Below are 14,513 nucleotides of genomic sequence, written 5' to 3'. Positions count from 1 at the left end.
GTATTTCATCACATTCATATGCTACAACTTGTTCAGCCTTTCCGCAATTGATGGATATCCCCTCAATTTCCAAGTCTTTGTAACCACAAAAAGAGCTTCTATAAATATTTATGTACCTATAGGACCTTTTCCTTTTTTTTTTTTTTAAATCTCTTTACAATACAAACCCAGCGGTGGTATTGCTGGTTTAAAGGGGATGTGTAGTTTTATAGCCCTTTGGGCATAGTTCCAAATTACTCTCCAGAATGACTGGATTGGTTCACAACTCCACCAATAGTGTTTTAGTGTCACATTTTCCCCCACATTCCACCAACATTTGTCATTCTTCTTTTCTGTCATATTAGCCAATCTGATAGGTGTGAGGTGGTGCCTCAGAGTTGTTTTAATTTGCATTTCTCTAATCAATAATGATTTAGAGCATTTTTATGACTATAGATAATTTATTTCTTCATCTGAAAGCTTCCTTTTCATATCCTTTGACCATTTATCAGTTGGGGAATGGCTGTTATTTTTATGAATTTGCCTCAGTATATGTTTGAGAAATGAGGTTTTTATCAGAGAAACTTATTATAAACTTTTTTCACAGTTATGATTACTGCGTATCTCTTTCAATCCTATTTCCATTGGTTCTCTCTCTCTCTCTCTCTCTCTCTCTCTCTCTCTCTCTCTTCTGTCTTCTCTCTTCTTTTGTTCACCCTATCCCTCCTCAAAAGTGTTTTGCTTCTGACTACTGCCTCTCTCAATCTTGCCTCCCTTCTTTTATACCCTTCCCCTCCTACTTACTGTAGGGTAAGAGAGATTTCTATACCCAACTCAGTGTGTATGTGACTCCCTCTTTGAGTCAATTCCAATGACAATGTGGGGATCAATTTTTAATTGGGGAGTGTTAGCTAAGCATCTTGCCTCAATATTGGGGCAAGGAAGGACACCAGCAGCCTCCCTCAAAACAGAATAGGATTTATTTTAACAAGAACGAATTTTAAAAAAAAAGACACAAACAGGATCAGTAGGATCAAGGGAAAGGAAATAAAATGGGGAAAGGGAAATTATACAACCTGAAGAAATATCATGGCCCAGGAATCAGCTGAGAATACACAGCAGAGCTCCTGTCGCCTTCCAGCTTCCAGCTAGAATGGCAACTTCTCCCCATTCCCCAAAACCCCACACAGCCCCCAACCAATTGTCTGGCCACTCTGACAGTCACATGACTGCCCTCACTAGGCTTCCAATCATTATAATTTTGCCAGGCCCATGTAGGCATCTGCGAGTGGTGATGACATCAGGTGCCAGTGCCATGGCAAGGGCTATAACCAGTGGGTGGTTGTGCTTTGTGGAGCCCCAGGTCAGTGCATGCCGAGGCATAAAAACCTCAAATAGCAACTAATTCTTTACAACAGTTAAGGTTCAAGTATTGTCCACCCCTCCCCACCAATCCCATCTTCCCCTCCACCATAAAAGTTCATTTGTTCCTCTTTTATGTGCGACAATTTATCTTATTCTATGTCTTTCTTTCCTCAAACATCTCTCTTTTTTTAACTGTATGATATATACTGGAGAAAACCTTAATTCTCTCTTATAGCAGGTGATAATCTACTTAGGAGAGCAGGGAAGTGTTCAGAGCATTTTTTAGACCTGATTCCAGGATTTTCCTAAATTAATACTGACCACTATCTCCACAACTCCAGTCATTAAAAGAACAACAACAAAAATAAAACAGAAATAAAACTCCTGCATTGATGGTATAAGGAAACTGGAATTCCTTATCCCTCAGTAGTTGTCTTGCCTGAGGTCAATGTTGAATTAAAGAGTAGAAGGCATTAAATTAAATTAGATAGCAACTGCCACTTACACTAGGTAGCCTTGGGGGATGCTTATGTTTTTAAGTGTTAGTGCATTATTAGTTCCCTCTAGGAGGTTCCTTTAGAGGGAGGAATACATAAGATTACAAATGATGCCTGGCAATAAAATGGAGAAGTACTGCTCTGGAAAGTTAGATGTGGGAAGGAAAAAGTAAAAGTTGCAGAAAAGTTATGGATTGTGGAAAAACTGGAAATTCTACAATGAATGGAATAGAAAGATAAGGGAATAAATGAATGAGGGAAAATGTTAAGAATGCAGATAAACAGCAAGTAAAGGGCAGAAAAGAGAAAGGCAGACAAGTATTATGCTGAGCAATCCAAAAAACCTAACAAATACTCATTTTGGAAGGCTAGGACAAGCATCAATACAGACTTTCTGTATTCTGCTAATACTGTACTTAAATGAAGCAGTCAATGCCGTTTTGAATGAGGTATTCATACAATTTGATGACAATATAAAACATTATTTTAAAGTTGGGTCATTAAAACAATTTAGGTCTACAATTCAAATGTGGAAGACTCATTGGTCATATTTGCTAAAATATGTTAAGATATTAAAATAGCTTCTTGTAAATAATGTGTAGGACTGAAACATAGTAGTGAAACAAAATAAAGAATATATACCGATTTTAACTAAAATGTATATTATGTTAAAATATTTCTATGGTACATGACTTGTTTGGGGAGAGCTTGAAATCAAGCTGGCAAAACAAGGCTTAGGTACATCAAACAATTATAGGATGATTCTAGGCAGAATATAATTAAATGGGGAAAATGTATGGTAGAAACATTAAATATAGAAGTCAAGAATGGGAAGAGATTAATGTAATCCTGAAGTTGGAATATGAGCAGTATCTTAGAAAAGGGGCATGGTGTAGATAAGAAAAAGAAGAATGAATGCAAGATGCCCTGGGCTTCTGGAGCTTAGTGGACAATGGTATAGAATGGAGTTTGAGCCCAAAGTTATATACTTGGGGAATAATTAAAAAGCAAATACAAGTGGAACACAAAGCATTTATAGGCAAGGACAGTGCGGGGGGGGGGGGGGGGGGGGGGGAGGGGAGGGAGGGGAGTGGGAAGCCTATTTCTTTTTCCATAGTCAGTATTTCCAAACTTCTTCTTACCTCAATATCGAATTGTAATTCAGCCATACAATTATGTATAATATAGTAGCCTAATTCAATGGAAAAACTAAGTGATTGCAATTTGTGTTCCCTCAGCTCATGTCTTCTATCTCTGCTTCAAACTCCTCGGTTTCATAACTTCTCTCTACTTCTCTACCTGCCTTAGGAGGAGAGGTACTCAGCTCCTTGCTAAGGTTGGTTCCTCTCCCTATGCCTTTCAACTTATCTAACCTAATATATATTCCAGAATCTTGCTCCAGAAATCTTCCTCTTTCTTATGCATCTTCATTCTCATAGTCTCTATTTGTTCCTTCCTCTGTGCCTACAACTATATACTATCTTCCCAACACCTAAAAAAAAAAATCCTGCTTCTGGCTCTTCTACTCCATCCATCTAGCTTTCCACTTACTACCCACATAACCTTGGGTGAGTCATTAACCTCTTTTGACTTTAAATGAGAGTTGAACTGGAACATACTCAAATAGAAATGGATCTCTATATTGCATACTGAGAAAACCACAAATTAACATTATATTTCATGTATTTTTATTTATGTTGTTAAACATCTTTCAATTGCATTTTCCCAAGTTTAATGATTTTAAATTTATGGAATAAAACAAGCATTTCCATAACATAGTACAATAAAAAATAGATGATTGCAAACAAAACTGTAAGTCTACTATTGACAACTTGCTATTTCTTTCAAATGTAAATGTCTTTTTCCCTTCCCCTCCCCTTCCCTTAGAGATTGTAACCATTAGACCCAAATAGGTGTGTATATATACACATATTATATATGTAAAACTGTTCATTTACATTTTAATATGGTTCAGTTGGCTCTCAGAAGTTTTGCAGTCATGAGTTTGACACTTCTGGACTAGATATTTCTGAGGTCTTTTTTAGTTCTAAATCTAGGATCTTATAAAGCTATAATTCACCTCTTTTTCAAAGGCAAATTTTGTTTTTGTTTTTGAAAAAAAAATCTGTAACAAAAGCCTATACTTACTCATTACAAATTTTCTCTGCAACTTCTTAAAATCTTACTTCTGTCCCTGACATTAATATTGAAACTGCTCTCTCAAAAGTTACCACTGACCCAATATGCGTACAGTCCAAAGGACTTTTCTCAGTATTCACCCTCCTGAACTTCTAAATCATCTGATACTGTTGATTCCCTTTCCTAATAAGTACAGTCTGCTCCAATTTTGTGGGTCCTATACATCACCTTATTACCAGTTGTATCACTATGTCTTCCATTATGTTTAAATTTTTGATTCGTTAAGATGTCATATGCTTTACTTGTTTCAATTACACAAACCAATTAATCTATCCTCATTCCAAGATGCTGTTTGAATTTTCCATTCAAGTCAACATACATTTATTGAATACCCATATTATGTGGGAGAGGAGAGGGAGGACAGTACCAGATCATGAAGACCTGGATTCAAGTGCATCTTGCCTCTAACAAATGGTTGCTGTGTGAAAAGGCCAAGAGACAGCTTCTCAGTCCCATTCATGCTGCACTCTAAGTAAATAAGTTATAAAAGAGTGGCTGATTTTTATTGGTAAAGAGAGTTTTAACACCAGGAGTTACTTACATCAATGAAATCATAGCTTCATCTCCCTACACTAATTAGGTCACCTTCTCCTCCCCTCAGAAGGGAAGGTATTGTGGTTACACATAAAACAAAAAATGAAATAGTCCTTTCCTTCAAGGAGCTTACATTGCATGGGATATTAAGTACATCGCATTAACTTCAGAATAAAGTATTAAGCAGACCTAGTGTCATTTTTTTATGACTTCAACACACTGAAATAGATAAGAAAAATGTTTGGGCACATCTTTAAAAGATGAGACAAATTCAGATTGGTTTTGTGATGTGGTTTTATAGACTAGCAAGGCACAGATTATGATTAATAATACTTTATATTATCCAATAACTTCCTAGAAGACAAAAGGGAAAGGGCCTTGCTCACATTCCTGGATTCTCTCCTAGTCCTGACCATAGTACCGTACACATTCAAATTATTCGTTTGTCTTCCTGTTTGATTAAACATTGATGGACAATATATGTTTTATTTTCTTGCAAAGCACCCAACACAACATCATTAAAAACAAACGCATTTTTTAAAGTGGGAGTGATCAGACAACATGATTCTTTGTTATAAACAAGTCTTAACAGTAAACCAAAAAGTAGAATTTAAATAGAGCATACAATGAAGCTTGCTACCCATCTCCTGGCTGAATGGTGATGGATTCAGGATGCAGAATGAGGCATAAATCTTTTGGACATGGCCAATGTGGTCATTTGTTTTGCCTAACTGTGCTTATTTGTTACAAGGATTTTGGGGTTTTTTTTCCCAGTGGACATCAGGGAGCCTGAAGGGAGATCACTGAAAAAATTTCAATGAGGGGTTAATGAGAATCAATGAATCTCAGAGTTAAGAGGAACCTCAAAGGCTATCTAATCTGAGACATGACCCCCAAATTCCTCCTTACTACAACATATAGCAGAGATCATTCAAACTTCACTTTAATGTTGAGGGGGTCCTCACTACCTCCCCTGGAATGGTTTATTCCACTTCCTAAATGCTCCCTTGAGTGGGGCTGAAGTTCATTTGTGAGTTTTATTCTTTCCTAGTTAGTTGGAGAGTATATCAATTGATCTCCAAGAGATTTTGAAGAAAAATAATCCTCTCAACCAAAACATTAGCATCAACAAGGTAGGATTGCCCTAGGCCAAAGTATCACTTATTAAAAGAGAACTAGAAGGTAACTACATATCTAGGTAGCCAAAGATCAAATTTTGGGAGGTCACGTTGAGTAGGGAAGCCTAATCAAGAACTGGGAATTCAGACAAACAAGGCCCAGAGTCTAGGAGGCTAAGAGAGTCAGGAAAAGCACCAAATATTTATAAGGTGGGTGAACTATGATGCTGAGAAGTCTCAGTCCCTTTCTCTGTCTGTCTCTGTGTCTCTGTGTCTGTCTCTCTCTCTGTCTGTCTCTCTGTCTCTCCTCTCCCTCCCTCTTTCTCTCTCTACCCCCTCTCCCAGTGCTCTATAGTACCTGTTAGGCCCTGGTGTACAGGTGATGATTATAAGTGTACATCCTATCTCTGATTACCATATGGCAGAGATGCTAGGATTACATTGCAAATGATTAAAATTAAAACTTTAATTTTGAAACTATGTTCTAGAAAAAATTGTCACATGCCACACCATGAGCTTAAACTTATTCTTTGAAATATAAAATGATCAAATTCCACACTTCCTGATATAAGACTAGATATTTTAAAAATCTTCAGCTTACATATGCTATTTGTTATTATTGATGAGACAATTTTTTAAATTCCTAAAGAAGTCCACTTACATGCAAAAACTTATTTTGCCATAGTATAAGGTATAAGGTAGAGTTCAAAATGTTTTTTTCCCATTTATTTAGAATTTTATTTTTTCCCAAATTACATGTAAAAACACATTTTAACATCAATTTTTAAAACTCTGTGTTCCATATTCCCTTCCTCCCTCAAATTGGTTTTTAAAGGAAAGACATCATAGGTATCTAGGTTGGGAGTCAGGAAGACAAAGTCAAGTGTCATCTGTGCCACATACTGTTCCTGTGATTCTAGGCAAGTCAATTAACCCCTTAGTGTTCTGGGCGATTCTAAGACTATGAGTTGCAGAGAAGGTACCAGTTTACATTGATAGTGAAAGTTTCCTTATTCAGGAATTGACTATATGCCAGCAATATCACAAATTACATCCTTCCCCTTAATTATTTTTACCTAAATATCAAAACTGAAGACCACCAAAACACTCTATAAAATTTTAAAAATACTGGTACATAGTAATATATTTAAACAGATAGTCCTCCTCCAAATCATCTAAAATAACAAGAATTATCAAATAATTTTACCTATTTTGAAAAACTGCACTTATTATGACAACCCATGTTCCAGTTAGCAACCCAATAAAACTGACCATGTAGGTTCCTTGTAAACAATCGAAGACCTAGGAAATTAAAACAGAAACACCAACGAATCATAAAACCGAACAGCTAGTGGTTGCTATATTACAAGGGGGTTTCAAGTTGCTTCGTGCCACTGTGCTAAGATAAAAGATACTCTGTTGGCATTTTCACTTGCCAAAATAGCCATTTGCAATTAAAAATTAAAATTGGCACTTCTTTGCAAGCAATTATCTAAAGGCAGCTGGCTCTCTTCCTTGTTTACAAGTTCTCTTGTGTCATGACTTCATTCTATTTAGAAATTTGCTTTTCTTGAGTTTTACATTATTGACAATTTTCCCAACATTATCAGCTTCTCATTTTTAAAAAACACTTTTCAATATGTTCTAAGTCCAACAGGATACTCTTGAAATATACATCCAAGTGGAAACTGACCAAGTAGCTGGTATTAAAATATCTCATATTGTTTCTAAGATAAAGGTCTCATATCTAAAATATATAAAGACCTTTGTCAAATCAGTAAAACATATGAGTCATTTCCCAATTGATAAATGGTCAAAGGATGTGAACAAGCAATTTTTCAATGAAATCAAAACCATATGTAGTCATATGAAAAAGTTCGCTAAATCACTATTGGTTAGACAAATGCAAATTAAAACAATTTGAGATATTATCTTACATCTATCAGATTGGTTAAATTGATAGAAGAAGAAAGAAACAAATGGAGGGGATGTGGAAATATCAGGACACTAATTCAGTGCCGGTGGAACTGTGAGCTGATTCAACCATTTTGGAGAGCAATCTGGAATTATGCTCAAAGAATGTATACCCTTTGACCCAGCAATACCACTGTTAGGTCTATTTCCCAAGGTGATTAGGGAAAAAGAAAAAGAAGTTATGTATTCTAAAATATTAATAGCAGCTTTCTTTGTGGTGGCAAAGAACTGGAAACTGAGGCAATGCCATCAACTGGGGAAATGGCTAAACAAACTGTGGCATACACACATATAAATGCGTGTGTATGCACCATATATGTATATGTATGTATATACATATTAGTATATTAGTGTCTAACAGTGGACTTCTCTAAGATGAGATGGAGAGGGAGGGAGAAAAAATTAAAAGTGCACAGCAGAGAACTAAAGAAAACTTGGGAGCACAGAAAAGCAGTATAGTTTTGAAGATGATATCATTACATAGTTTTTTTTTTTAAGTAAGCAGTGAAATTCATGGTTTTACATTGAATCATCTTTTAATGTTGTGCTGTATACATGGAAGTGTTCTTTTTTGTATTTAAGTTCAAAAGTAATAAATAAAATACAATATTTCATGTTACTATATGCACAAAGTAAAAAGAATGGCACTATAAAGGTGGTTCTTTTTGGTAAGGACACAGAATAAACAAAATACAAATTTATAAATCTAGCATTTAGCACAGTGCCTGGCACATAGTAGATGCTTAATAAATGCTAGTTGACTCACTGAAAATGAAAATGAGTAAATGTCCAAAGAAACAAATGATCTTGAAATGACATAACTAATAATACATTAAGTCAGTAATTAAGCACACCCTACAGAGTAGGCACCAATTAATTACAATTTTATCAGGGACCTTACCCAGATTATGCCACATATAATACCTCATGTTTGTGTCTTGGTTTATGCTTTTCAAAATACTTTCACACACATATATAATTCTCATTTTATTCCTCTTAAAGATGTTAGTAGGTCAGGTTGAGTATAGCAGAAAGAGTTCGGGATTTTAAATCAGATGATTTGGAACTGGATTCTGGATTAGCCACTTCACTACCTGTGTAACTGGGTACAAGTGAGTCTTATATTTTTCATGAGTAAATTGAGAATTATAATGCAGGGAAGGGAATAAGCATTTATATAACCCTTACTATATGCCAGGCACTGTGCTAAGTGCTTTACAAATATTATGTCATTTGATTCTTACAACAACCCTGCAAACCTGAGAGGTTGGTACTGTTATCCTTATTTAGAATTGAGCAAACTGAGGCAAATAGAGGTTAAGTGACTTACCCAGGGTCACACATCTGATAAGTGTCTGAGGCTAAATTTGAACTCAGGTCTTCTTGATTCCAGGCCCAGTGCTCTATACACTGCACCACCTCACTGACTCTAATGAAGTAGTTTGTAAACAGCAAAGAGTTCTATACATGGGGTATTTTTTATATTATTATATGAGTCATTAGCCTTACTTTTATGAGAAAATAAATATTAATAATGAATTTCTTGGGAGGATCCAGAAATCAGTTTGTCCTTTCTCTCTCTCCATCCCCTCCAGAAAGTTCAGCTCTTGTCTGGGACAAGCCCAAGAGAACAAAAGAAATGGAGACTGATTTCTTTTGTCTAGCCTGGTGAACTGATGGGATTAAACCACTGGACTTCTCCTTTGCCCTTTAGGGATGTTTTTTTGCATACTCTTCCCTTATGGACCACCTTCAAGTCATGTCAACCAATGGAATTGAATGATTCTAACCAATTAGCTTTGATCAATGTATAATGACCCTCTTCTATCAAAAGAGGATAAAACCCTTCTATCAAAAGAGGATACTCAGGTCTGAATCAAATTGATGGTAGAATTCAGACCTAAGTGTCCTGTCTCCTAGCCCTACCCTTTTTCTCCTATAAGGAAACCATCTCTGACTTTATTCTAAGAACTTTTGAATCCCTCTAGAATATCTCTATGCATTATATAGATATATAACACTATATGTATATAATATATAACATTATATATGTGTATATACACACACATTTATATATATAGATTTCACACTCACTAAGATGTTTTTCTATCCTTAGTTTATAATCAGGTTGGTTTTCTCCAAAGCATAGATCATATTGCACATGTATAAACTATATCAAATTGTTGGCTGTCTTAGGGAGGGAGAGAAAAGGGAAGGAAGGAGGGATAAAATTTGGAGCTTAAAACTTTTTAAAATATTTTTTAAAAAGGTTATAACATGTAACTGAACAAAGTAAAGTATTATATTAAAGAAATATAGCGATCATAGAATCAGAATGTAGTTGTCCACATTAAAATATATTAACTTAGAGGTTTTATACAGTAATAAATGGTGATTTGCTTGTATTTGCAACATATTTCTTTCCCTTGCAATTCTTCAAATACACACCACACATACACAGGCTTATGTATGGATCCTCTTCATTTTTTCTTTTACTAACAATATTTCTTCTTAAAGAGAGACATTTTAAAAGGTAAAAGAAAAAAGGGGAGGGGGAGAAAAGCATTCAGAAAAAAATATATAACTTCACATTTGTATCACTCATCTAAAAGATAGAGAGATCCAAAGGCAGACATACCTGCCTCTTAATACCCCAAGTTAAAAAGTTAAACAGCTATTTAATTCAAAAACAAAAAGAAAAAATAACCAGTGGTTGTATGATACGGTGGTAAGAGAGCTGGTCTCAGTGCCAGGAAAACCTGGGTTCTTTTATCCTTACATATACTGGCTGTGTGACCACAAACAAGGCATGACCTCTCAGTGTACAACTAAGACCATTAGTAGCCCAGATGTGCCAGCCTGAATTGGGAGAAGGAGTTTCTTCATCCAGGAATTCCCTATGCCAATGAAATCACACATCCAATTTTTATCTCTATCCCTTAATAAAATTAAAAGATAAGAGAAAAATAATCCTTAACATTGTGTAATAAACATAAAAACTCCATGCATTTTAATGTTTCCTTCTTCCTCCACTAAGTACCCTCACTACTATATCTACCCCACAAATTATTCTCCATTGTCCTCATTTCCCCCAAGTGTTTGCACCAAAGGAAAAGATCTGGGAGTCTTTTGAATTCTCTAGTAGTCCTAAGTTTTAATATTTGTTAACAAAAACCCGCAGATGCTATCTTTATACCATCACAATGATTTAATAATAACTTCTACCTACTTAATAGGAATCTTTCTCTACATGAAGCATGACTCTAGACGTGCCTTCCTTGTTTCTTGGCAGTGAAAATGTTGGTCTGTTAAGTAAATCCATCCCTAAAGTACCCCATTAATCACCATATACTTGTTCTTGGCAAAATACATGCTTCAAAAAACTGTTATTAAAGTAAGATTTGGGGATTCCCAGGCCACCAGGCCATGTTATTACATAGTAATACTTTTCTAGAAATAATTTTCTTACAAAGTCCTTTATTAATAAAAATATTGGAGGTACTCTTCCAATCAACTATACCTTCATTAGCTTTTTCAGAAATCTGCTATGTTCCAGGCTGTTTGAACTGGTAACTGGTAAAGGCCAAGATAACACCTTTACATAGGACCTTTTAAAGCTTCACACAAAAAGAAAGAGCAATTCCTTCTTTTTTAAAAAAAAATTGTTTTGTTTTGTTAGTGTGGATCTAGCACCCCTTTCTAATTCCTTGGGAACTGCAGCAGTACTCTCAAAATGTATATGGAAAACTTAAGCTATACTGCTGTGTACAAAGTTCTTTTTCCACCTATTGCTACCACTAAAAGATATCTTTAGGTCCATTAATGGTGAATCTATTATTGTTTTAAGATAATTAACAAAACTACTTTGAAATTCATGGGGAATGAAAGGCTGCTTTAAACAAGAATGAGGCTTCAAAAAGTTATTGTAAAGAAGATAATATACTGTAGGACAACACTTAGAAATATTATGGATATGCTATAATCTTAATAGCTGCAAATATTCTCCCCATATTTAATAATTTACCTTGAAATTCATAAGCCTGTAAAATATTGTAATTTTTTTTAAATTAAGCAGCAACTATGGAATATTCTGAGTGTATTCCATTTAAACACTTTACTAATACCAATGAATTTACTAGGATCTCTAATATCACTAAGTGTTTACTAGTTTAGGTAAAAGGTCTACCAGCATGTCCCGAAACACATGTGAATATATTGTAATTTAAAGAACATTCGTAATGATCACTTGTGCTTTTTGTTTTAATTATGATGCAACAACCTTCTTCTTGGATAAAGGATAACGTGAAGTTGATAGAGGTAAGCTAAACAAGACTTGAGTCTAGTCCAATCTTGGACTATAAAAACTGTCACACTACAGAGTCCCACAGAGCGCAGAGCTCCACCTGGTCAAACTCAGAAATCACATACTAATTCAGCTTCTACCTTCTTATTGGAAAAAATGTTTCAGGCTGGTATGTCAATGCCCCAATAATAAAGGGAGCTATGTTTAGATGAAAAATATTTGGGAAGCACTTCCCTTAGACAGTACATACAAAAATCCTGGCAAGCAAGCTTTCAAAGGAAGATTCTAGAGGACATAAGGAATGCATTGACAATTTTCTCTACAGGCATCTCCTTATAAAACTGACTTATAATTTCATTAGAAGGGCGGGGAAAAGGCAGGAAAGGTGAGCTTTCTAAAACGCCAGATACACAAAACTGCAGTAGGAAAAGGATTGAAAGGATGAATGGACCTTGTGGGGAAAACAGTAGTAAACCAGTGAAAGGTTTTAAATGCCTAAGGGAAAAGTCAACATTTGCTTCTAATCATTTTCTCATTAAGCATTCACTGCTAGCTGGTGAGGGTTTTGCTTAAACACACACACACTTTATATTGACTTTAAGCCAGGATGGTGCTGCTGGAAACTCAACTCCTGCCTGATTCCTTGCCCAAGCGTCTGAAGCAGCTCATGGCACTTCAGGAAGCATCTTATTAATATCAGATTTGGAGAAGCCCGAGCCCCCCACGCAGGTCTCTGCTGTTCTTATAAACCTTGCGAATATCCTACGTCCCAACACCACCACTATAACCAGCCCCAGTAGCTGGACCGCCAATTTTTTGTTTTGTTTTATTATTATTATTATTTCCGATTAGGCAGCTTCTCCCCAGACCTTGGCTAACTTCTCTCTGCCAGTAACGAACGGGCTGTATGTCCCAACACATTTGTTGTCCTGTAGAGGTGACGAAGTCGGCTTCCGGGCTAGCCTAAAGTGGAGCAGCTTTTCTCCCTTAAATACCAGCTTTTTCTTATTGAACCCTAGTGATTACTACTTAAGTTCCAAACCTTCTGTTTCCTACATCTGTGACACCTCTTCTGTCTCCTTCACCAGCCTTTAGACAATTCACTGCCCAGAAATCCCTCAAGCCTTCCCTCTAACTCCAGCTTCAGGTTACTGGGCTTGGTTCCCTACCCTACTCAAGGGTTTCCGTTTTAGCACCTCTGAACCCTCCTACCCCGACTCACTACCTGCCTCTCACACATCCTGTCTAGGAGATAAGCACATATACTGCCTGACACGAGAACGGTGCAAGTTCAGGAGTAGAAAGAACGTGTGTGTGTGTGTGTGTGTGTGTGTGTGTGTGTGTGTGTGTGTGTGTGTAAGGGTGTGAGAAAAACAGTTCCACGCCAGGGCGCCCCGTCCAGGGCTCTTGGATGGAGGCGCCGGCAGCGGGCGGGGGAGAGCGCGCCTCTCGGGGCGCGGTGCACATGGCCACATGCACTCCCGGAGCAGTAGTCTGTGCGGAGGAGGCACTACGCGGGTGCCACCCACAGCACGACACTGCACTGCACGGCTCCCCGCGCCCGCCGCCTGCTGGCAGCGCAGCCCGCGGCGGCATGCCTCAGGGGGTACTCACACGAACGCGTGGTAGATGAACGCCCACCCTCGGGGTCTCTCCAGAACGTTGTACAGATAATTCTGCAGCCGCCTATACTTGACGTTCCTCCTGCAGCTCTGGCTACTGTTGTAAGCCAGCGGCTTCCCCAGCAGGCTCATCCGGGCTCCGTGCTTCGCCCGGCGGTTCTCCCTGAAGCCACCGCCGCCGCCGCCGCCGCCGCCGCCGAGCGCGCCGGCGCTGGTGCCCAACAGCAGCAAGCCGTCCCCGCGGGCAGCCGAGTTCAGGAGCACGCGGCCCCGGCCCGCCTCCACATCCTTCATGCCCGTAGCCAGGCGCCCCCCGCCCGCCGCCGCGCTGCTCTTCAGCCAGAGCCCGGCGGAGCCGCCCTCATCTCCTCCCCCGTGGTTGCGGGGCATGGCATCACCACGGGCGCGGGGAGGGGGGCGCCAGTGGCGGGGGAAGCGGTCTCATGCGAGCGGGACGGCGTGGATGGAGCCCCCGGCTGCCCGCCTGCCCGACCGCCGAGGACTGGGGGCGGGGAAGCAGCCAGCCAACAAACCTCCTAGGGTCAGGGGGTGGGGAGGGAGGGCGAGCCAAGGAGGAAGAAGAAAGTGGCGATCGTTCCCAGGTCTGGGGGGCCACACACGATCAATCTGGACCTGGTCTTTGTGCCTGTCACTTTGAGGGTTCTTCAGGATTTGGGGCTTTTATCTTTTCTTTCATAATCCTGTCGCCTCCCCTAACTGTCTCCAGAGCGAGAGGGAGAAGAAGAAGAAGAAGAAACCCAGGGCTTCCGAAATGCAGGAACTGGCATGTACAGGCGAGCGGGCGAGTACACTGGCCCCAGTCGCGTCCTCGCCAGCTATTCTAAATTGGGTCTTAGGCCAAGTACGCGACTCTGGAGGCTGACCCCGTGCCCAGCAGTGTGCTTCTTCCCTCTCGATTGAT

The 14,513-nt window shown here is 38.5% G+C and overlaps 1 protein-coding gene across 1 annotated transcript in view; it reads right to left on the bottom strand.

Annotated features, from left to right (window-relative positions):
- Positions 1-13,983, bottom strand: part of KCNQ5 (potassium voltage-gated channel subfamily Q member 5) — a 713,228-nt gene extending 699,245 nt beyond the window's left edge. The window contains 1 exon segment of the mRNA XM_044003672.1: positions 13,584-13,983. Coding sequence (XP_043859607.1) covers positions 13,584-13,981 — 398 coding nt within the window. The 5' untranslated portion in view covers positions 13,982-13,983.
- Positions 13,984-14,513: the final 530 nt, after the last annotated feature.

This window comes from Dromiciops gliroides, chromosome 4, assembly GCF_019393635.1.
Source record: "Dromiciops gliroides isolate mDroGli1 chromosome 4, mDroGli1.pri, whole genome shotgun sequence".
NCBI lineage: Eukaryota > Metazoa > Chordata > Mammalia > Microbiotheria > Microbiotheriidae > Dromiciops > Dromiciops gliroides.
This window is presented reverse-complemented; position numbering and strand designations above follow the sequence as displayed.